General features: G+C 40.2%; 2 protein-coding genes across 2 annotated transcripts in view; one reads left to right on the top strand and one right to left on the bottom strand.

Annotated features, from left to right (window-relative positions):
- Positions 1-5,737, bottom strand: part of LOC311109610 (angiotensin-converting enzyme 2-like) — a gene marked incomplete at both ends in the record, with an annotated part of 20,283 nt that extends 14,546 nt beyond the window's left edge. The window contains 3 exons of the mRNA XM_084152539.1: positions 4,628-4,721; positions 5,082-5,240; positions 5,546-5,737. Coding sequence (XP_084008665.1) covers positions 4,628-4,721; positions 5,082-5,240; positions 5,546-5,737 — 445 coding nt within the window. The remainder of the gene's footprint in view (positions 1-4,627; positions 4,722-5,081; positions 5,241-5,545) is intronic.
- Positions 5,738-12,544: 6,807 nt separating this feature from the next.
- LOC311109506 (actin remodeling regulator NHS-like) overlaps positions 12,545-25,000 on the top strand; it is a gene marked incomplete at both ends in the record, with an annotated part of 78,086 nt that continues 65,630 nt past the window's right edge. The window contains one exon of the mRNA XM_084152425.1: positions 12,545-12,823. Within this exon, the coding sequence (XP_084008551.1) occupies positions 12,545-12,823 (279 nt within the window). The remainder of the gene's footprint in view (positions 12,824-25,000) is intronic.

Raw genomic sequence — 25,000 nt, 5'->3', positions numbered from 1 at the left:
CAAGACAACCAAGCACCACCTCCTGAAGCTGAGGAGACACATTTTACAATAAATACTATTCCTTCAGAATTAGGGCCTTTTTTCGGCAGGGCTTTTTGTTGTTGCAGTATCTGACAGAGTGACTAGTTGTCTTGAGACATACAGTTTTATAGAAGTCTAGGGTCTGCATCCCACTGGTACACAATTTAGTACACTCCTAATGACCCTATATAGTACACTACGTTTGACCCTATATAGTACACTATTTTTGACCCTATATAGTACACTACTTTTGACCCTATATAGTACACTACTTTTGACTATATAGTACACTCCTAATGACCCTATATAGTACACTACGTTTGACCCTATATAGTACACTATTTTTGACCCTATATAGTACACTACTTTTGACCCTATATAGTACACTACTTTTGACTATATAGTACACTACTTTTGACCCTATATAGTACACTACTTTTGACCTTATATAGTACACTATTTTTGACCCTATATAGTACACTACTTTTGACCCTATATAGTACACTACTTTTGACTCTATATAGTACACTACTTTTGAATCTATTTAGTACACTACTTTTGACTCTATATAGTACACTACTTTTGACCCTATATAGTACACTACTTTTGACTCTATATAGTACACTACTTTTGACCCTATATAGTACACTATTTTTGACCCTATATAGTACACTACTTTTGACCCTATATAGTACACTACTTTTGACCCTATATAGTACTCTACTTTTGACCCTATATAGTACACTACTTTTGACCCTATATAGTACTCTACTTTTGACCCTATATAGTACACTACTTTTGACCCTATATAGTACACTACTTTTGACCCTATATAGTACTCTACTTTTGACCCTATATAGTACACTACTTTTTACCCTATATAGTACTCTACTTTTGACCCTATATAGTACACTACTTTTGAACATATATAGTGCACTACTTTTGACCCTATATAGTACACTACTTTTGACCCTATATAGTACACTACTTTTGACCCTATATAGTACACTACTTTTGACCCTATATAGTACTCTACTTTTGACCCTATATAGTACACTACTTTTGACCCTATATAGTGCACTACTTTTGACCCTATATAGTGCACTACTTTTGACCCTATATAGTACACTACTTTTGACCCTATATAGTACACTACTTTTGACCCTATAGAGTACACTACTTTTGACCCTATATAGTACTCTACTTTTGACCCTATATAGTACACTACTTTTGACCCTATATAGTACACTATTTTTGACCCTATATAGTACACTACTTTTGACTCTATATAGTACACTACTTTTGAATCTATTTAGTACACTACTTTTGACTCTATATAGTACACTACTTTTGACTCTATATAGTACACTACTTTTGACCCTATATAGTACACTATTTTTGACCCTATATAGTACACTACTTTTGACCCTATATAGTACACTACTTTTGACCCTATATAGTACTCTACTTTTGACCCTATATAGTACACTACTTTTGACCCTATATAGTACTCTACTTTTGACCCTATATAGTACACTACTTTTGACCCTATATAGTACACTACTTTTGACCCTATATAGTACTCTACTTTTGACCCTATATAGTACACTACTTTTTACCCTATATAGTACTCTACTTTTGACCCTATATAGTACACTACTTTTGACCATATATAGTGCACTACTTTTGACCCTATATAGTACACTACCTTTGACCCTATATAGTACACTACTTTTGACCCTATATAGTACACTACTTTGGACCCTATATAGTACTCTACTTTTGACCCTATATAGTACACTACTTTTGACCCTATATAGTGCACTACTTTTGACCCTATATAGTGCACTACTTTTGACCCTATATAGTACACTACTTTTGACCCTATATAGTACACTACTTTTGACCCTATATAGTACACTACTTTTGACCCTATATAGTACTCTACTTTTGACCCTATATAGTACACTACTTTTGACTCTATATAGTACACTACTTTTGACCCTATATAGTACTCTACTTTTGACCCTATATAGTACTCTATTTTTGACCCTATATAGTACACTACTTTTGACCCTATATAGTACTCTACTTTTGACCCTATATAGTACTCTACTTTTGACCCTATATAGTACACTACTTTTGACCCTATATAGTACACTACTTTTGACCCTATATAGTACACTACTTTTGACCCTATATAGTACTCTATTTTTGACCCTATATAGTACACTACTTTTGACCCTATATAGTACTCTACTTTTGACCCTATATAGTACTCTATTTTTGACCCTATATAGTGCACTACTTTTGACCCTATATAGTACACTACTTTTGACCCTATATAGTACACTACTTTTGACCCTATATAGTACTCTACTTTTGACCCTATATAGTACTCTACTTTTGACCCTATATAGTACTCTATTTTTGACCCTATATAGTGCACTACTTTTGACCCTTATATAGTACACTACTTTTGACCCTATATAGGACTCTACTTTTGACCCTATATAGTACTCTACTTTTGACCAGGGCCCTAGTAGTGTCAAACGTAGAGCAAAATATAGGGTCAAAAGTAGTGTACTATATAGGGTCAAAAGTAGAGTACTATATAGGGTCAAAAGTAGTGTACTATATAGAGTCAAAAGTAGAGTACTATATAGGGTCAAAAGTAGTGTACTATATAGAGTCAAAAGTAGTGTACTATATAGGGTCAAAAGTAGTGTACTATATAGTGTCAAAAGTAGTGTACTATATAGAGTCAAAAGTAGAGTACTATATAGGGTCAAAAGTAGTGTACTATATAGAGTCAAAAGTAGAGTACTATATAGGGTCAAAAGTAGTGTACTATATAGAGTCAAAAGTAGTGTACTATATAGGGTCAAAAGTAGTGTACTATATAGAGTCAAAAGTAGAGTACTATATCGGGTCAAAAGTAGTGTACTATATAGGGTCAAAAGTAGAGTACTATATAGGGTCAAAAGTAGTGTACTATATAGAGTCAAAAGTAGTGTACTATATAGGGTCAAAAGTAGTGTACTATATAGGGTCAAAAATAGTGTACTATATAGGGTCAAAAGTAGTGTACTATATAGAGTCAAAAGTAGTGTACTATATAGGGTCAAAAGTAGAGTACTATATAGGGTCAAAAGTAGTGTACTATATAAGGTCAAAAGTAGAGTACTATATAGGGTCAAAAGTAGTGTACTATATAGGGTCAAAAGTAGAGTACTATATAGGGTCAAAAGTAGTGTACTATATAGAGTCAAAAGTAGTGTACTATATAGGGTCAAAAGTAGTGTACTATATAGAGTCAAAAGTAGAGTACTATATAGGGTCAAAAGTAGTGTACTATATATAGGGTCAAAAGTAGAGTACTATATAGGGTCAAAAGTAGTGTACTATATAGAGTCAAAAGTAGTGTACTATATAGGGTCAAAAGTAGTGTACTATATAGGGTCAAAGATAGTGTACTATATAGGGTCAAAAGTAGTGTACTATATAGAGTCAAAAGTAGTGTACTATATAGGGTCAAAAGTAGAGTACTATATAGGGTCAAAAGTAGTGTACTATATAGGGTCAAAAGTAGAGTACTATATAGGGTCAAAAGTAGTGTACTATATAGAGTCAAAAGTAGTGTACTATATAGGGTCAAAAGTAGTGTACTATATAGGGTCAAAAATAGTGTACTATATAGGGTCAAAAGTAGTGTACTATATAGAGTCAAAAGTAGTGTACTATATAGGGTCAAAAGTAGAGTACTATATAGGGTCAAAAGTAGTGTACTATATAAGGTCAAAAGTAGAGTACTATATAGGGTCAAAAGTAGTGTACTATATAGGGTCAAAAGTAGAGTACTATATGGGGTCAAAAGTAGTGTACTATATAGAGTCAAAAGTAGTGTACTATATAGGGTCAAAAGTAGTGTACTATATAGAGTCAAAAGTAGAGTACTATATAGGGTCAAAAGTAGTGTACTATATATAGGGTCAAAAGTAGAGTACTATATAGGGTCAAAAGTAGTGTACTATATAGAGTCAAAAGTAGTGTACTATATAGGGTCAAAAGTAGTGTACTATATAGGGTCAAAGATAGTGTACTATATAGGGTCAAAAGTAGTGTACTATATAGAGTCAAAAGTAGTGTACTATATAGGGTCAAAAGTAGAGTACTATATAGGGTCAAAAGTAGTGTACTATATAGGGTCAAAAGTAGAGTACTATATAGGTTCAAAAGTAGTGTACTATATAGAGTCAAAATTAGTGTACTATATAGGGTCAAAAGTAGTGTACTATATAGAGTCAAAAGTAGTGTACTATATAGGGTCAAAAGTAGTGTACTATATAGAGTCAAAAGCAGTGTACTATATAGGGTCAAAAGTAGTGCGCTATATAGGGTCAAAAGTAGTGTACTATATAGGGAATAGGGTGCCATTTGAGACAGTTATGACCTTGGACGTCCATTATAGGTGGCAGTCGGTCGTAAAGTAAGGTTGCCACAGCTGAGCTGACAGTTGGTACTTTGTAAATGGCACCCAAATTATTACATAGTGCCCTGCTTTTAACCAGAGCCCTACTGGTGCCATTTGGGAGTCAGCCTTCACCTGGTTCCAAAGTTTGACAGTTGAAGGGGTCGTCTTTCCTGCACACCGTGCCTGTACTGTAGAGGGAGCTCATCTCATTCATCACTTTGTTCAGCTGACAGGAAATACAACAACAGCAACACAAACCAGTTATGTTATGTTGTGTTATTACAATGATTGACTAGCCTGTTCCCGTGAGTATTTGGCCTTCGTACAGATTTACATTGGTTATTTTGGTTATATTATAACAGAAGACCAGTCAGACAAACAGATGAAATGCGGACAGAAAGAAAAGCTCTTACATGTGAACACAAAGAGGACCACAATGGAAATAAGTCCTTTCTCTTCTCAGTGCTATAGTAAATGATTTGAAATGCATTGTACCCACATGTTGGTGAATTGTGCTTTTAAATGGTTAAATAATTCAAATCAAGAAAATAAATATCAAAGACAGCAGTAAAAGACTGCGTCTTACATGTGCGACTTTGTCTGCGGACAGGGCCCCAGAGCCCTTGTCCTGGAGTGAAGTCAGCTGGAGTTTGATCAATGGATCACTGATCTGATCGATTGGAAAGTTCTCAGACTCCTTGGATACTTTGCTGTAGTATTCTCCCCAGATTACACTCTGTACACCCTGAAACCATAACAAAATGTTGACAGAAATTACATTAGATTCATAATATTAACAATACCATACAATAGACAATGGAAAATAAATAGTTGTCTGTCTGGAGTTATGTGTTGCAATGTAGCCTACCAATCCAAAAATGACAGCAATATACCATTATTAACATTGTTCAAAACCAGAACCATAGATCCACCGGGTTTCTCAATTCAGTCTTGTGGTCCCCCAGTCTTGGTGGTCAAATAAGGGGTCTCCGAAGATGGCTTTGAATTCTGCCTTTCATTAGCATCACTTTAATCTACCAGAATACTCACCAGTTTGTCTAAATTCTCCTGGGAGATATCTGTGTTGTACGCCCATGATGCCAGGGAATACTGATACATGAGATGAGTAGCGTTCCCATCAAACCTGTCCAAAAACTCCTGTGCCCTTCTCTCTAAGTCTGACTGTGTAGCCACACAGGTCACAGCAATCAGCCCCACTAGAAGAAGCCTGGTCATAGACATCCTGTCTGAATATCCCAGATGGCCACACTGAGAGTTTCTTATTCAGTTATATCTAACTCTAAGGGCTGTCTTCGCCCTTTGGTCAGAGTCATAACTCCAGGGTGTATCTTGTCCTTCGTACACAGATTGGTTGATAGAAGGGTACAGTGTACGTCAGTGGGCCAGCCAGCTATCACACGGTAGACGGGGTACTATCTCAGACATTGCCTTTGTTCTAGAACTATAACATTGTTTTGAAGTTACTGACAGTTTCTAAATCTTACTGTAACTTCTCCGCTGAGACAGTGAACAATGTACATGTTTGAGGTGTGTGTGTGTGTGTGTGTGTGTGTGCGTGTGCGTGCCCAACCCTTCGCACTAGTGTAGAGTAGAGTACAGTAGAGTAGAGTAGAGTAGTGTAGAGTAGAGTAGTGTAGAGTAGAGTAGAGTAGAGTAGTGTAGAGTAGAGTAGTGTAGAGTAGAGTAGTGTAGAGTAGAGTAGAGTAGTGTAGTGTAGAGTAGAGTAGTGTAGAGTAGAGTAGAGTAGTGTAGAGTAGAGTAGAGTAGAGTAGAGTAGAGTAGAGTAGTGTAGTGTAGAGTAGAGTAGTGTAGAGTAGTGTAGAGTAGAGTAGTGTAGAGTAGAGTAGTGTAGAGTAGAGTAGTGTAGAGTAGAGTAGTGTAGAGTAGAGTAGAGTAGTGTAGAGTAGAGTAGAGTAGTGTAGTGAAGTGTAGTGTAGAGTAGTGTAGAGTAGAGTAGAGTAGTGTAGAGTAGAGTAGAGTAGTGTAGAGTAGTGTAGAGTAGAGTAGAGTAGTGTAGAGTAGAGTAGTGTAGTGTAGTGTAGTGAAGTGTAGAGTAGAGTAGTGTAGTGTAGAGTAGTGTAGAGTAGAGTAGAGTAGTGTAGAGTAGTGTAGAGTAGTGTAGTGTAGAGTAGTGTAGAGTAGAGTAGAGTAGAGTAGAGTAGAGTAGTGTAGAGTAGAGTAGAGTAGAGTAGAGTAGAGTAGAGTAGAGTAGTGTAGAGTAGAGTAGAGTAGAGTAGAGTAGAGTAGAGTAGTGTAGAGTAGAGTAGAGTAGAGTAGAGTAGTGTAGAGTAGAGTAGTGTAGAGTAGAGTAGAGTAGAGTAGAGTAGAGTAGAGTAGTGTAGAGTAGTGTAGAGTAGAGTAGAGTAGAGTAGAGTAGAGTAGAGTAGAGTAGAGTAGTGTAGAGTAGAGTAGAGTAGAGTAGAGTAGAGTAGAGTAGTGTAGAGTAGAGTAGAGTAGAGTAGAGTAGAGTAGAGTAGAGTAGTGTAGAGTAGAGTAGAGTAGAGTGGAGTTTATTATCCCCCAGGGGGCAATTCATTTTGCAGCACATAGTGAAAACACATTGAACACATGACAATAAATATAGACAAAAACAATCCATACTGCAGGGTTCCCCAACTGGCGGCCCGCGAGCCAAATTAGTGATTTTATTTGACCCCCCAAGTTCTCTGAGCCAATTATTAGTTTTATTATTAGATTTATTTTTTTACATAAAAGACTGTCAAAACACCAGCAAATCAGCTCCAAGTGATTTAAATTTTGGATATCTTTTCCAAAGTATCCCCACGCATAATAGAGAGATATATGTGATCTTATACACATGTAAGCAAGGTTTGAAATGATTATGTTTTATTCAAATATGATATCTGTTTGGGCTTCTTGCGGTCAATTTGCAGTCCACAAATTATTAGAAAATGATGTTCCGGCCCCCTGACCATCAGCTCAAGAATAAAGCATCCAGCGACTGAATCCAGCGATCCCAACTATACAACACACAGCTACCAGCACTACTAGAAGTTTATTGAGACAGCTGATAGCAGCTAGGTTTGATAACCTTGATCTGCTGGTCCAGCTGCACTAAAGTACATAAATACTGTATGGCCATAAAAACATAAATTAAGGCTTTCTCCCAAATGTCACCCTATTCCCTATATAGTGCACTACTTTTGACCAGGGCCCATAGTGCACTATGTGGGGAATAGGGTGCCATTTGGGATGCAGGCTAAAAGGAACTCCAACCAAGCTTAGCATTTATTAGCTCTGTTCCATGCAGTAAAACGACTGTACAAATGTTTAGATTTTTAACAGTTAGTCATCTCAAATGTACCACTGCAAATGCTTTTCCAAAACATAGATACTTTATAATACTTAACAAAAATACTTTATATTTATTGTTAATCAATAAGCCTTTAATAGATCATTTGTAAGGAAATACTTTATTAACACAGGGAAGGAAACTCGTTTTTAACAGATCAAATCCCAACTGTTTGGTTTCCTGTGTCCTTAGCTGTACTTCACCAGAGGAACATGATTTAAAAGAAACAACACTTCATGATTAGCGTCTTGCTTCTAGTAAAAACCTTATCAGATCCAGGACTGTTACAGGCAGAATGGAAACTGCAAGACATGCACCTCTGGGCCCTAAAGGGAGATAACAATCGATCAGATCAGGGCAAAGTTGAGTATTAAACTTGTTATTACCACAATATGATAACAGATATCGGACACCAGAACCTGCAGTCCCCAGTATTGTATTTATTTCTCAGTTAGTGAATCAGCATGAGAACGGCTAGAAAGGGACTGGGGGTTGTTCCATCTTGTTTAACTCACTCATTTTAGATGTATGTCACTATATCATCATATGGTTTGGTGTTCATTTTATTGGTCTACTGAAACCAAACATCTAATGGAGTTTTTGTATTTTGTCAATACACTATTTTTTTTTTTTTATCTCTTTGCCTCAAAACGCAGTTGTGTTTATTTTGAACTGAATGTGTCTTGCATGAGTATCCAGAGAGATGAAACAGCTAAAAGGTGTTACCTAGAGACCAACAAGTCACATGGGTGTTTATTTCTTACCTGACTGACCTCCAGCATCATAGAGTCACTTCCTGTGTGGCCCTAGGTCGTGATGGAAGGATACTTTTCCACCTGTTCAAGCTTTCAGTGCATCGCCCACACAAACGTATCACTCCCTCCCTATCTACCCCAGGATCAGGTGTCAGTGGCTGCCTCTGGTTGCCTCCCTAATGACACCCTATATCCTATTTAGTGCACTAGGTTACTTTTGACCAGAGCACTATGAGCCCTGGTCAAAATTAGTGCACTTTATAGAGAATAGGGTGTCATTTGGGGCACAGTCTGTATAACCCCAATATCAAGTGTCAGTGACTAAAACAGGCTAAAACACGCAGAGTTCCCTCACTTCTCACTGTTACACCAGAGATTCATCTTCTGTTGTCATGACTGACAGGCTGAGCAATAACATCGTAAACCATCCCTTTTAATGTCCTTTCAGGAAATTACTATTTTTGGGTCATTGTCATTATGTAGCTGTTTGATATCATTGCAACTCAGACAACACCCTGATTTCTTAGTAGACCAAATCAGTGCGTGTGTGTGTGTGTCGTGCGTGTGTGTGTGTTTGAGTGAGAGAGAGAGAGAGAGAGAGAGAGAGAGAGAGAGAGAGAGAGAGAGAGCGAAAGAGAGAGAGAGAGCGAGAGAGAGAGAGTGAGAGAGCGAGAGAGAGACAGAGAGAGAGAGAGAGAGTCCTCCGTTAGTGATGCTGCATGTGATTGATTCCAGGAAGATGAAGTTACGAGATCTGCCACAAGAGGGGGCTGCTCTATAATCACAGCGTGTGACACAAGAATCAGCCTCTCTCTCTGTCTGCCTGACCTCTTCATCGTGTTCTGACGTTACTAACATGTATTCCAGGAATACCTTTATCAGACAGTGTGTAGCCTATGTGTGGCTACTTAGTGTCCAGTGCTACATATCTTATCCAGTTCATAGAAATGTAGGAAGATACTGTAGCCTTTAATGGGGAAAGATGGAATGGAATTATTCCAAACGTTTGACTAATAATAAGCGATTATAAAGGATGATGGTCTCAGTTCTAAACAGTTACATTTCAGTCATTTAGCAGACGCTCTTATCCAGAGCGACTTACAGTTAGTGAATAATTTTTTTTATACTGCCCCCCCGTGGGAATCGAACCCACAACCCTGGCGTTGCAAACGCCATGCTCTATCAACTGAGCTACATCCCTGCCGGCCATTCCCTCCCCTACCCTGGGCCAATTGTGCACCGCCCATGAGTCTCCCGGTCGCGGCCGGCTGCGACAGAGCCTGGATTCTAACCAGGATCTCTAGTGGCACAGTTAGCACTGCGATGCAGTGCCTTAGACCACTGCACCACTCAGGAGTGTGTATACCCTATATGGATGAAAATACCCTCAAATTAGCACTGTATCCCTTTCCGGCAGTCAGGTGACCTAGTGGGCTCATGGGGGGAATGTTATTCATATTGTTCAGAATTTGTTTATTAAATAATTATTTATTTAGAGCCTACCGCAGAAGTATGATACTGGCATTACAATGGGCCTCAGATCTCGTCACAGTATTTCTGTGCATTCAAATTGCCATCGATAAAATGCAATTGTGTTTGTTGTCCGCAGCTTATGCCTGCCCATACAATAACCCCACCGCCACCATAGGGCACTCTGTTCACAAAGTTGACATCAGCAAACCGCTCGCCCACACGACGCCATACACGTGATCTGAGGTTGTGAGGCCAGTTGGACGTGCCAAATTCTCTAAAACAACGTTGGAGGCGGCTTATGGTAGAGAAATGAACATTCAGTTCTCTGGCAACAGCTCTGGTGGACATCCCTGCAGTCAGCATGCCAATTGCACGCTCCCTCAAAACTTGAGACATCTGTGGCATTGTGTTGTGTGACAAAACTACCAAATTTAGAGTGGCCTTTTATTGTCCCCAGCACAAGGTGCATCTGTGTAATGATCATGCTGTTTAATCAGCTTCTTGATATGCCACACCTGTCAGGTGGATGGGATTATCTTGGCAAAGGAGAAATGCTCACTAACAGGGATGTACACACATTTTTGCCCAGAATTTGAGGAAAAATAAGGTTTTGGTGCATATGGAACATTTCTGGGATCTTTTATTTCTACACTGAAAATCCGGTGTTTCTATGTCAAAGAGTTTTGTTATATTTCAGTCTTCTGTGATGTATATAAAGTGTAATATTGGGATGCAAACTGAAAATGGAATACATTTCAACTCTATATCTGACATGATACAGGTGTCTTCTTTTTTTAAGCCCATAACCATGTGTGTGAGGTGTATACTTTTGTTTCAATGTAGATTTGTTTAAGACTACCAAGAATCCCTCTGTGACCCTGATTTAGCCCACTGCAGTAAAAGGTTATTAAAGACGGTCGAAAGATGCTAACATCCCACAACATCTCAACATGAACAACAACGACTGTAATATCTGAAAGCAACTTTCTGTTTCCCAAAGAATTCAACCCAGCTTTGTATGAGACCGGACACTGAACCACTGCAGATCATTTCTAGACCCTGTCCCTCAGCTTTGCTAACTTAGCAGTTCTGTTCTAATACATGGGTGGGGACCCTCACCACATAGACAGAGCTTAGGCTGAGGCCCTCTGAATGATTCTGACAACAACAGTATGGATTAAGTGAAACACTTGTTCAGCAAAAATATGAATGAACGCCCAGGAAACCCCCATTGAGTGAACTTGAATCACATCCATTCATTTAACTTGAATGTGTCTGAGATTAGGACTACTATACAGCACCAGGCCTCACAGGGGTTAACAGGGCTGTGTTAAACGGCCAATCAGCAGATGCTACATCCATTTTTGGACTTACAAATTAATTATATGTACCCATTGATTCTTGAAGAATATAACTTATAAATGCCTCATGAGCTTAGTTCAACTGTCGTACCCCATCAGAACGCAAATATAAGCTTGTTTTACTCCAATGTTTGTAAACAAAGTAAATGTAAACAAACTCTATATAGCCTCAAAACATTGTTAAAACTATAGTGTTGATATCATAGATGGTCAGTCCTTGCATCCATAGTTCTGTCTATGCATTTGAGAGTGGTTCCATTTCTCCAGACACATCCCACAGCTTTTTACCGAAAGGGGGGCGCGGAGTCTGTTTTGTTATTGTTTATACTGCTGATTGTCGCTTTAAACAGTGGTTCTGAAAGAAGGCCGATGAACTGAGAAAGGTGTGGCATATCTTGTTTTATAACATAGGAACAATGAACCTGTGTTTTATCATAAATGTAAATGATTAATTGGTATTGTCTGTCAGTTCTTTAAATAATATACTTTTGTAGGTATTGGGCCTTATTCCTTTGGACTTTTATTTTGTCATACAGTTTATATGATCTTGACCTCGGCAATGCATCTAAAGATAAGATCACCTGAATCTTTTCTCAAAGACAAAGATCTGATTATATTCCAGCCTTCTATTTTTCATACGCTGCTCTTCCCATTAAGACTGTAATAGCAAACGCAAGTATGCAGCACGCGCTTCACTGTTGATTTGGCGCTCAACGCACTAGGCAGGCTACTGCCGCTTGAGGAGCCTACCCCTATTCCTGAATCCTGCTCCGGTTCATGAGGACACCACTCCGGGTTTTTGTGTTCTCTTCCTTTAAAGCCCTCACCCTCTACTCTGGAGCAATGAAAAACTAGGACCGGGGAGGCCACGGAGGCAACCCACGATCATTGGGGCAGCGCGGATCCTTATATGCAGGCAGGCTGCGCCACGCTTCGGGAGGACGGACGGAGTAAGATCTCAGCAACGAAAGGATGGAGGGTCTGAAGGAGACATTTGGAACTTTGGATTGAGGAGAGGAGGGGACGAGGGACGGAAGAGCGCCCGAAGAACGACAGTTTTTTTCTTGGATATTTTTTGTCAGCTTTTTCTAGGAGGGATTTTGGATAATTTTTGCGGTTGATCAAAATGCCATTTGCCAAAAGGATTGTGGAACCTCAGTTACTGTGCAGGCTACCTATTCCAAATGACGAAGGCTCGCTCAACATTGAGGATCTGTGCTCCATCAATAATGTGGTGCTCTCCCGGACCTTGCGGCAGCTCTCCGACCTGGCCAAACATGCCTGCTCCCTATTTCAGGAGCTGGAGAACGAGATCATGTCCACCAACCAGAGGGTCTGGGTTCTGCAGAATAAAATTGGGAGGATCCAACAGACCGCCAGCGGTCTAGATCCCAAAAAGGAGGCAGTGCGTAAGTAGCCTACTACCATGACTAAAATGTCTAAATTGTACGCTTTGTTATAGAGTTGCGTCTGCTTCTGCAATGTGTGGGATTAGTGTTTATATTGCATTCATTCCGAGGCATCGCAGTGCGTTCAAGTCGTAAGGACGCGCACGCCTCGGTTTTCTCGGCGCCCGAGCCCACACTCGAATCTCTTCCACATTGAAATGTGTCACACGGATGCATGCGCACACCTGCATTGCACTGAGCTGGCCCTGATATTGAGAATATGTTATAACGAATCGAAAATAGGAATTTACGCCCACACAAACCCATTATTAGCTGTTTGGTGTTTCACAGCTGTGGGTATTTTTCCCTTGACAGTTTTTTCAAATAATTTGATGTAGAATTTCTGCGCTCCGGAGAAGTCATGCCACAGAGGGGCGTGTAGTCTGCATTGGAATGGGCAGTGGTACCAGTGGCAGTATCCTCCACATCATCATCATCATCTCTTGTTAGTGACCTAGCCTGCATCTTATATAGCTGTGGTAGGAATGCGTAAAACGCAACATTCTATTATGGAAGTTTATGGAATAAATATGGAATGTTGAATATCGTTCTCAGAATGCAGTAGAATATTGTTGACACACATCATCCACCGCTAGAGCAAGCCCACCCTTTACAGCACAGCTCGTCCTAGCATTAATCATGAATTTATATGGAAATGGACATTACACAATTACAGTCCGAATATGAAGTCATGGATAGATAGTATATCGCTGGTAATTATGTCAGTTAGGATGATGATTAAACACAGAAAATTGTTCTATGGATGGATGCATTTGGGAAGAAACACAGTGGCCTCAATTGGAGGGACTGCAAGCCCATAGAACTGAATAGGCTAGATGTTGATTTGGATATATTGTTGTTCTATGTATTATTTGATGGCCCTTTTACATCATATGGTGTAGTAGATAGTGAATGGTAGGTATCTTGCTCTGACCTTATGCATCTATAGGCTGTCTGAAAATGGTTCCTGCAAAGCAGCATAACGTGGATTCATTCCCATAACCTCCCCTTCTATTTCCACTGAACTAAACAACATTATAAAGCCTCAGGCTAAATGAAGGGGAAACACAAGACTCCATCTTTAAAATTCATTTCAGTCATCCACCCTGGCTTTTTCCCTCTTCCCTCTCTTCCCTTTTCTCTCTCTTCTCCCTCCCTCTCTCCCTCTCTCTTCCTGGAGCCACGGCAGTCAGTGTAATGCAAGCCATGGTTTAGTTACGTAAGGCAAAGGGAGACACAGTCACATATTCCACTAGCTGAGATGTGATGGTGATGTTGTAGCCTAGAAATGGTAGTGGTACTGCTGTTGCTGTGAATCATCATGGAGTATTTTGTGAGAGAGAGAGAGGGAGAGAGCGAGAGAGAGAACGAGAGGGAGTGAGAGAGAGAGCGAGAGGGAGTGAGAGAGAGAGCGAGAGAGGGAGGGGGGGGGGATAGAGTCCAACTCTGGTGTAGATGGATGGATGCAGTGATGATGATGTGGTCTGGGTTTGGCTGTAGGGAGGCAGGCTGCTAGCTGACACTGGGCAGCAGCATGGCTAAACCAAGCCAGTAACAGGATGAAGGGACGATTGTCAATGGCTGGATTTGAGGGCAGATGATGAGGATCGCTCCTCTCCAGTGTTGATGTTAAACTGATCCCTGGCTCTCTGGGATGCTGTGTTCAAAGAAATGTAATAGCTAGAACAGGAAAAAGCCTCAGGCCATTGCAATTGGCTTGAATGGGGATTCCTGTTCTAGTAGGCCTAATTCTATTTCTATGCCTGTTAAGCATGCATCTCACTGACTTTACTGTCCAATGCAAATGAATGGGGCTGGGAATCTAGACTAGAGACTATTTATTTCTATCTATTTCTAGCCCACTGATCTGATCTGAAATGTTTTGAGTTTAATAATTTGTTGGTTATTAGCAGGTGCTCAAACTGTTTGCAAAAAATAACTTGACTGTGTAGAAAATAAATAACTTTCAAATGTAGCTACTCTGGCCTGAAGTGGACCTCTTTGCTGACACTGACGCTTAGTTAGCCATAGCCAGTTGAAGTTTCATACAATGATTACCCTTATCGTCGGTGATGGCCCGGCCTTCTATAACTCCATCTCCACAGAGATGGTGGGTAACCTGGCTTGTCATACTAGTATTTCCAAACCAGTTTAGTTTGAGGCTGAGGCTGAATGGTGATATTTGTGAGCGTGGTGAGGCTGGGGTTAGTTAGACTCACGGCCAGGGAAACCTCCTGAGTTGCGCAGCTGTCTAAGGCACTGCATCTCAGTGCTAGAGGCGTCACTACAGACCCTGGTTCGATTAGGAGTCCCATTGGACGGCGCACAATTGGCCCAGCATCGTCCAGGGTAGGCCGTCATTGTATATAAGAATTTGTTCTTAACTGACTTGCCTAGTTAAATAAAGGTTAACCTCTACGGGATCGGTGTCCTGTATACGTGACGGTTGAGCTAATGTGATTAGCATGACTGTTGTAAGTAACAGCAAACTTTCCAGGACATAGACATGTCTTATATGGGCAGATAGCTTAAATTCTTGTTAATCTAACTGCACTGTCCAATTTACAGTAGCTATTACAGTGAAAAAATACCATGCTATTGTTTGAGGAGAGTGCACAGCAACAAAAAACTTATCACGGCAACTGGTTTGAAACATTCACCTCTGAAGGTAAATAATGTACTTACATTCAATAGGGTTGCTCTGATTTGTCATCCTGAGGGTCCCAGAGATAAAATGTAGCATAGTTTTGTTTGATAAAATCCATTTATATATTCAAATGTAGGAACTGGGTTCAACAGTTTGAAACCCTGCAGTCTCTGGCTCCACACCCATCTTGCCTGGCCATCTAGATGTGTGTAAGTTAGTATATAAGCTAATGATGCAGTGCCTTAGACCGCTGCTCCCGAGTGGCGCAGCGGTCTAAGGCACTGCATCTCAATGCTAGAGGCGTCACTACAGACCCTGGTTAAATTCCAGGCTGTATCACAATCCGGCTGTGATTGGGAGTCCCATAGAGTGGCGCACAATTGACCCAGCGTTGGCCGGGGTAGGCCGTCATTGTAAATAAGAATTTGTTCTTAACTGACTTGCCTAGTTAAATAAAGGTAAAAATATATATAAAATAAATAAAAATAAATAAACAATTTAAAATGTATGACATTCCTGGGAGTGTGTAAACTAACATTTTTGCATTACCATATCATTTTTGTATGTTCTCTATAGTTATGTACTTGAAAATGTATCAATTGACCAATTCGGCACATTTGGGCAGACTTGATACAAAACAGTCCAGTATTGCAACGCTTCACTGGATCAATCTGAAACTTTGCGCACACACTGCTGCCATCTAGTGGCCAAAATCGAAATTGCGCCTAAACTGCAATATTATATTGTGGCCTTTCTCTTGCATTTCAAAGATGATGGAACAAAAAAATAACATAGAAAACACATGTTTTTTTGTTTGTATTATCTTTTACCAGATCTAATGTGTTATATTCTCCTACATTAATTTCACATTTCCACAAACTTCAAAGCGTTTCCTTTCAAATGGTATCAAGAATATGCATATCCTTACTTCAGATCCTGAGCTACAGGCATTTAGATTTAGGTATGTCATTTTTGGCGGAAATTGGAAAAAAAGGGTCCGATCCTTAAGAGGTTAAAAATTAAATAAAAAACAACCAGCCCAGACAGGCCAGACCATCTCTCTGCTTCTCCACAGGGGAGGGGAGGGGCATGTAAAGGCATCAAGGCCTGACCTGACCCCCCGTGGCTCCCTGACCCCCTGGCCTCTTAGCCCTGAGAAGGGAGTAGTTTCACTATGAATTCTACTCAAGGAGAACTCAGAAGAGAGTAGTTTCAGTAGTTTACAGTATGCCATTCATTCATGTGTTCCATTAGTACCAGGCATGCTGTTGCTGGTGTTCCTCAGTTCTTAGTTCCATCCACTACCAGCAATGCTGTTGCTGGTGTTCCTCAGTTCTTAGTTCTCTGAACTGAAAGGTTTCTTAATGATTTCCTCCTGTCTAAACTAAAGACAACTGACCCTGAGGGGGGGCTAGGTACACACACACACAAACACAAGCACACATGCGCACGCACACACACACACACAAACTCCTGGTGCTCTTTGAGAGGTCAGCCAGGTGAATAGGACACCCTGAGGCCTGAGGGATACATCCTAAAGAACAGAATGGACAGATTGTTCACGGATCAGTTGTGCTCTTGACAGAATGGACAGATTGTTCACGGATCAGTTGTGCTCTTGACAGAATGGACAGATTGTTCACGGATCAGTTGTGCTCTTGACAAAAAGTACAAATTGTTCAGGGATCAGTTGTGCTCTTGACAGAAAGGACAGATTGTTCAGGGATCAGTTGTGCTCTTGACAGAAAGGACAGATTGTTCAGGGATCAGTTATGCTCTTGACAGAATGGACAGATTGTTCATGGATCAGTTGTGCTCTTGACAGAATGGACAGATTGTTCATGGATCAGTTGTGCTCTTGACAGAAAGGACAGATTGTTCAGGGATCAGTTGTGCTTTTGACAGAAAGGACAGATTGTTCAGGGATCAGTTATGCTCTTGACAGAAAGGACAGAGTGTTCAGGGATCAGTTGTACTCTTGACAGAAAGGACAGATTGTTCATGGATCAGTTGTGCTCTTGACAGAAAGGACAGCTTGTTCATGGATCAGTGGTGCTCTTGACAGAAAGGACAGATTGTTCAGGGATCAGTTGTGCTCTTGACAGAATGGACAGATTGTTCATGGATCAGTTGTGCTCTTGACAGAATGGTCAGATTGTTCATGGATCAGTTATGCTCTTGACAGAATGGACAGATTGTTCATGGATCAGTTGTGCTCTTGACAGAAAGGACAGATTGTTCAGGGATCAGTGGTGCTCTTGACAGAAAGGACAGATTGTTCATGGATCAGTTGTGCTCTTGACAGAAAGGACAGATTGTTCATGGATCAGTTGTGCTCTTGACAGAAAGGACAGATTGTTCATGGATCAGTTGTGCTCTTGACAGAAAGGACAGATTGTTCAGGGATCAGTGGTGCTCTTGACAGAAAGGACAGATTGTTCATGGATCAGTTGTGCTCTTGACAGAAAGGACAGATTGTTCATGGATCAGTTGTGCTCTTGACAGAAAGGACAGATTGTTCATGGATCAGTTGTGCTCTTGACAGAAAGGACAGATTGTTCATGGATCAGTTGTGCTCTTGACAACATTGCCTTAAAAGGGCCAGTCAGCCCCTGAGGTGGAGGTGTGGACTTTTTCATACACATTTGACATTTGAGTCATTTAGCACTAAACTATGTGTGTTTCTCTCCAGTATGCTCCCTAGTGATTGATACAACGTCCATTGTCCAGAGGATGGGTTAGTGTCATACATTTCATAATCATGTAGGCATACCTTTACAGTGCTATGTTTGAGTGTTGATGAATAAGCCACATTGAACTACATTACTGTTATTGTTTAAAGATTATTTACAGCATGTGTAAACTACTACTTGAGGAGAGGCGGTGGGGCCCCGTGTAGCACAGTTGGTAGAGCATGGCGCTTGCAACGCCAGGGTTGTGGGTTCGTTTCCCACGGGGGGCCAACTGTAAGTTGCTCTGGATAAGAGCGTCTGCTAAATGACTAAAATGTAAATGTAAAATGTGATTAACTTCACTATGATCCTCATTTGATCTGGTCACAAGAGTGCAATATGGTGTAGCATAGAGAGCCATGAGTTCTCCTCTCTACTCTGGCCATCATGTCATTGGCTACCCTGTGTGAATCAGAATGACGCATGACTGTGTTTTTCACAGCGGTAATCTAATCCATGAGAATCAACAAGCATTTGGGATCTCAGCTCAGGAGCCCTACCGTACATGATATACACTGTAGATAATCTGATTGGCTTTCTCAAAGGCACAGTCTATAAGAGTTCCTGCTGTTCAATGGTCATTTCAGTAATATGTGACCCCTCATCTCTTTTCGGTTTTATGTTCCAAAATTTGAAATGGTGTTTTTGACATTGGATAAAATAACAATGGGAAAGCAATAATACTTTGAAAGTTGATACACTTTTGAGAAATGGCCCTTGAAAAGTTTTGGTTAAGTTTTTACACTTCTTTGTTCACACCCATTCAGCATTGTTCACACCCTCTTAAGCCTTAGCCCCACCCATCTGTTTAAGGAGTCACATGTGAGGCCATGTGCTAAACGGAGTGAGTAAGGTAGTGTAGTAAACAACCAAATATTTCAAGACTAAAAGTGGTGAAAGTAGTAGCCTACAATAAGGAAAACTCCAGGTAAAAATACACTTTATAAAGAATGTTAGATCAATAAAAGTAGTGCCAATCATGTTGGTGGTAAATTAAATAATCAAAAGATGTGTTGTTTATGCTTTAGAGTGCCTTCAGAAAGTATTCACACCCCTTGACTTTTTCCACATGTTGTTGTGTTAAAGCCCGTATTTAAAATGGATTAAATTGAGATTGTTTTGGGCACTGGCCTACACACAATACCCCATAATGTCAAAGTGGAATTGTGTTTAGATTTTTTTTTTTAAATTAATTACAAATGAAAAGCTGAAATATCTTGAGTCAATAATTATTCAACTCCTTTGTTATGGCAAGCCTAAATAAGTTCAGGAGTAAAAATGTGCTTAACAAGTCACATAATAAGTTGCATGGACTCACTCTGTTTGCAGTTATAGTGTTTAACATGATTTTTCAATGACTGGCTCATCTCTGTACCCCACACATACAATTATCTGTAAGGTCCCTCAGTCGAGCAGTGAAAGACCAGGGAGGTTTTCCAATGTCTCGCAAAGAAGGGCACCTATTGGTAGATGTGTATTTTAAAAAAGCAGACATTGAATATCCCTTTGAGCATGGAGAAGTTATTAATGACTCTTTGGATGGTGTATCAATACACCCGGTTACTACAAAGATACAGGCGTCTTTCCTAACTCAGTTGCTGGAGAGGAAGGAAACCGCTCAGGGATTTCACCATGATGCCAATGGTGACTTTAAAACAGTTACAGAGTTTAATGGCTGTGATAGGAGAGAACTGAGGATGGGTCAACAGCATTGGAGTTACTCCACAATACTAACCTAAATGACAGAGTGAAAAGAAGGAAACTCCATGGCCTGCATACACCCATGTCACCCATTGAGCATGTTTGCGATGCTCTGGATCGACTGGATTGAATTGACTGATTTCCTTATAATCGTTGACATTTTTGCATGTTACATTTATATTTTTGTTCAGTGTAGCAATGCAAACGGCTTTCTGAGATATGAACAATATTACTACACATATCATACACGTAGCTAGCTAGCGAGCCAGCCAGCTAACATTAGCTAGCTAGCTAACAGTACACTTTAACTTGCAATGAAAATTACTTTAGAAACGTATCATATCTGAAAATATAGCTAGACTCTTACCCGTATACATGGATGAATGCTTCACGGCCATGGTTACCCTTAGTTTGAAGATGTAATCCGGAGACAAGTCTTTTATACAACAGCCTTCTGTGTTCTCTTTTCGACTCCCTCCGCATTTGCAATCAAACTCGGCTTCCACAGGGCATTCCACTGATTTCAAAACTCTGTCAATTTCTTCCGTGACAACAACACTGTTGATCTCCATTTCTTCCCCATCGCTGTCATCAGAAGACTCTACAAATGTCTGGTTCAATGAAAATGTTTTTACTTAAATCAGGGATTTCCTCATCATCTGATTCATTTTCAGAGTCAGAGAGAGTCAACATGGCACGATCGTCCTCCAGAAAGTAGTCCATCACAACTTTTTCTCCACTGATCTTTGTCAATAGCGCCTGCTAAATTGAGGGCAGCAATGTGGTTGAGAGCAGTAGCAACTCTTTTGCAGTTTTTCCGTGGCTATAGCTTGTTTTTAAAACCCAGTAGCAAGCATTATCTGAGCAGGTCATGTTATAGACAGAAGCCTGCGACATGCCAGACCAATCAGAACTAATCTCTCGGCATGTCCAGCCCATCCATTATCTCAGCCAATCATGGTTAGCAGGAAGGTTCCTGATATTGACAGATGACATACCAGTTTGTTATTAAGGCACATTAAAGTTCACATGTTCAAGAAGGCATTTCTGAAAAACGATAATGCATTTTGATTTTGAAAAATGCCTCTCCTGTGAAGCAGTGACGTTCGTCATACGCCCAGCTTTCTGAAAAGGGTCATATATGTACTAACGAATTGGTTCTTGAAGAATATAACTTACTACAACTCTCTTACCTGATCAAAACCCAAAATCTGTATGGCTTAAAAATATGTTTACAACACGATAATGTGGAGCAGGGTCAGGCTGTTGAAATTGCAGATTGTGCCTTTAAAATGAGAGGTCTGTTACATAGTGGCCACGTTGTTCAACCCCTAAATAGCATGTTGTAGCCCTGACAAGCCAGCCAGCTACCTAGGTGTTGGTGAGATGAGGAAGTGGGTCACAGGAAGCAGCAGTGGAGAGAGGGAGCAAGAGAGAGGGAGAGAGAGAGAGATGACACCACGCCCTCCTTACAGACACAGCACAGTAACAGTACAGACATGCACTGCAGCGTCTCTTCTCCCTCTCTCTCCCTCGTTCCCTCGCTTACTCTCTACACTACACATGGCTAAGAAAAGGAGGTAGATAGCTTTGTCTTTTCTCTATCTATTTCTCTCTCTTTCACTCTCTCTCTCTATCTCTCTCTCTCTCTCTCTCTCAATCTCTCTCTCTCTCTCTCAATCTCTCTCTCTCTCTGCCCCCCCCTCTCTTTTCTCTCTCTCTCCTATCTGTCCTATCTGTCTGTCTGTATAAGGCTAGAGAATGCCTACAGACTGATAATAAAGCAGACTGTCAATATCTCATCTCTATTGTTGCGTGAATAGGTGGAATTACAACGCTAAGTGTTAATATGTCATCTCTGTTGTGTGAATAGGGGGAATTCCAGGATGTTATGCACTGACTGCCTTCCCTTCCTGTGAACTCTACTGTACAACTACTCACATAGATCCTATTAAATGAGTTATAGTATCTCATTCTATGGAACTACTGGCCTAGCCTGGAAACCAAGCAGAATATCACTCTCTTGAAATGGAATAGGGGTGCAATATTGAGGTTTGATTCCAGGCTTACAGTGCCTTCAGAAAGTATTCACACCCCTTGACTTTTCCCACATTTTGTTGTTGTCACGATCGTTGACTGAAGACACGGACCAAGGCGCAGCGTGATAAGCGTACATACTTTTATTAACGTACTTAACGACAAAAACAACAAACAAACGATACGTGAAGTCCTGAGGTTATAACACAACAAACCTTTACGGATCAAGATCCCACAAAGACTAGTGCAAAACAGGCTGCCTAAGTATGGTCCCCAATCAGAGACAACGAGCTACAGCTGCCTCTGATTGGGAACCACCCTGGCCAACATAGATCAAACGATCTAGAACAAAAACATAGAAAAACTAAACATAGCAAATCCAAACCCTGGCTCAACATTTAAGAGTCCCCAGAGCCAGGGCGTGACAGTTGTGTTACAGCCTGAATTTAAAATGTATTACATTTTTATTTTGTGTCACTGGCCTACACACAATAACCCATAATGCCAAAGTAGAATTATGTTTTTTTGAAATGTTTACCAATTAATTAAAAATGGAAATCTGAAATGTCTTCTGTCAATAAGTATTCAACCCCATTGTTATGGCAAGCCTAAATAAGTTCAGGAGTAAAAATGTGCTTAACAAGTCACATAATAAGTTGCATGGACTCACTCTGTGTGCAATAAAAGTGTTTAACATGACTTTTGAATGACTGCCTCATCTCTGTACCCCACAAATAAAACTATCTGTAAGGTCTCTCAGTCGAGCAGTTAATTTCAAACACAGATTTAACCACAAAGTTGTGTCAACTTTGCCTCGCAAAGAAGGGGACCTATTGGTAGATGGGTAAAAATACAATAAAAAGCAGACATTGAATATCGAGAGAGAGAGAGAGAGAGAAAAGAGGGGGGGGGGGGGAAAGAAAAGGTGGGGGGGAGAGAGAGAGAGCGAGAAAAAGAGAGAGAAGCATGGTGAAGAGCATGGTGAAGTTATTAATTACACTTTGGATGGTGTCACTACACAGATACAGGCGTCCTATCTAACTCAGTTGCCGGAGAGGAAGGAAACCGCTCAGGGATTTCACCATGAGGTCAATGGTTACTTTAAAACAGTTACAGAGTTTAATGGCTGTGATAGGAAAAAAACGGAGGATTGATCAAGAACATTGTAGTTACTCCACAATACTAACCAATATTAACCTAAATGACAGAGTGAAAAGAAGGAAACCTGTACAGAATAAAAAATATTCTTAAACATGCATCCTGTTTGCAATAAGGCACTAAAGTAAAACTGCAATAAAGGTGGCAAAGAAATTAACTTCATGTCCTGAATGCAAAGTGTTATGTTTGGGGCAAATCCAACACAACACAACACATCACTGAGTACCACTCTTCATATTTTCAAGCAGGGTGGTGGCTGCATCATGTTATGGGTATGCTTGTCATTGGCAAGGACTAGGGAGTTTTTTAGGATAAAAATAAACGGAATAGAGCTAAGCACAGGCAAAATCCTAGAGGAAAACCTGGTTCATTCTGCTTTCCAACAGACACTGGAAGACAAATTCACCTTTCAGCAGGATAATAACCTTAAACACAAGGCCAAATATACACTGGAGTTGCTTACCAAGACAACATGACATGTTCCTGAGTGGCCTAGTTACAGTTTTGACTTAAATTGGCTTGAAAATCTATGGCAAGACTTGAAAATGGCTGTCTTGCCATGATCAACAACCAACTTGACAGAGCTTGTTGAATTGTAAAAAGAATAATGTGCAAATATTGTGCAATCCAGGTGTGCAAAGCTCTTAGAGACTTACCCAGAAAGGCTCAGCTGTAATCGCTGCCATGATTCTAACATGTATTGACTCAGGGGTGTGAATACTTATGTAAATTCGATATTTCTGTATTTCATTTTAAATAAATTGGCAAAGAAAATTAAAAACATGTCTTCACTTTCTCATTATGGGGAATTGTGTGTAGATGGGTGCATTTTTAAAATGTATTTAATCCATTTTGAATTCAGGCTGAAACAACAAAATGTGGAATAAGTCAAGGGGTATGAATACTTTCTGAAGGCCTTGTAGTTAGGCCTGCTTTGGATGGCTGGATGGCTATGGGAAGGGGGAGGGGATAAGAGGGAGGATGAGGGAGGGAGGTTTAGACTTTCAACTGATACCTGTTTTCATTTTGTCCAACTCTTTAATCATACTGTATTTCAAGGGGCCTGTAAGGTGTAATTGATGGAGTCAGTCTGGAGAATGTCTGAGTTTAGTTTCTTCTCAGTCGTCTGGCCTGAGGAGAGGAGGAGGAGGTAGACCCAGAGGAGTGTCATGTTACTATATGGAGGCTGGAACTTAACTTACAACATCCTAGCAGTAGTAGTAGCAGTAGTAGTAGTAGTAGCAGTAGTAGTAGTAGTAGTAGAAGCAGTAGTAGTAGTAGTAGTAGTAGTAGTAGTAGTAGTAGTAGTAGCAGTAGTAGCAGTAGTAGTAGCAGCAGCAGTAGTAGTAGTAGTAGTAGTAGTAGTAGCAGTAGTAGTAGTAGCAGTAGCAGTAGAAGTAATTGCAGTAGTAGTATCAGTAGTAGTAGTAGTAGTAGTAGTAGTAGTAGTAGTAGTAGTAGTAGTAATAGTAGCAGCAGTAGTAGTAGTAGTAGTAGTAGTAGTAGTAGTAGTAGTAGTAGTAGCAGTGTAGTAGTAGTAGAAATAGTAATAGTAGTAGTAGTAGTAGTTTCTTGTTCTCAGGAGGATAGTTCAGAGCGTCTCCTCTTCTCTATCTGTAGCTTCAAGTCTTGATTCGTCTGCTCGGCAGTGTATAGCAGTATCCCACTGGGCACACGCTGATTGAATCAACTTTGTTTCCACGTAATTTCAATGAAATTACGTCTGAACCAACGTGGAATAGTTGTTGAATTGACGTGTGTGCCCAGTGGGATGGCTGTACCACTCAGATGTTTACCGGTGTATGTCATACATCGATAGAATCAATGATTCAATCTAGTTGACATCGGTAAGGTTTTCT

This window comes from Coregonus lavaretus (genome assembly GCF_964263955.1).
Source record: "Coregonus lavaretus genome assembly, chromosome: 35".
NCBI classification, from domain to species: Eukaryota; Metazoa; Chordata; class Actinopteri; order Salmoniformes; family Salmonidae; genus Coregonus; species Coregonus lavaretus.
This window is presented reverse-complemented; position numbering and strand designations above follow the sequence as displayed.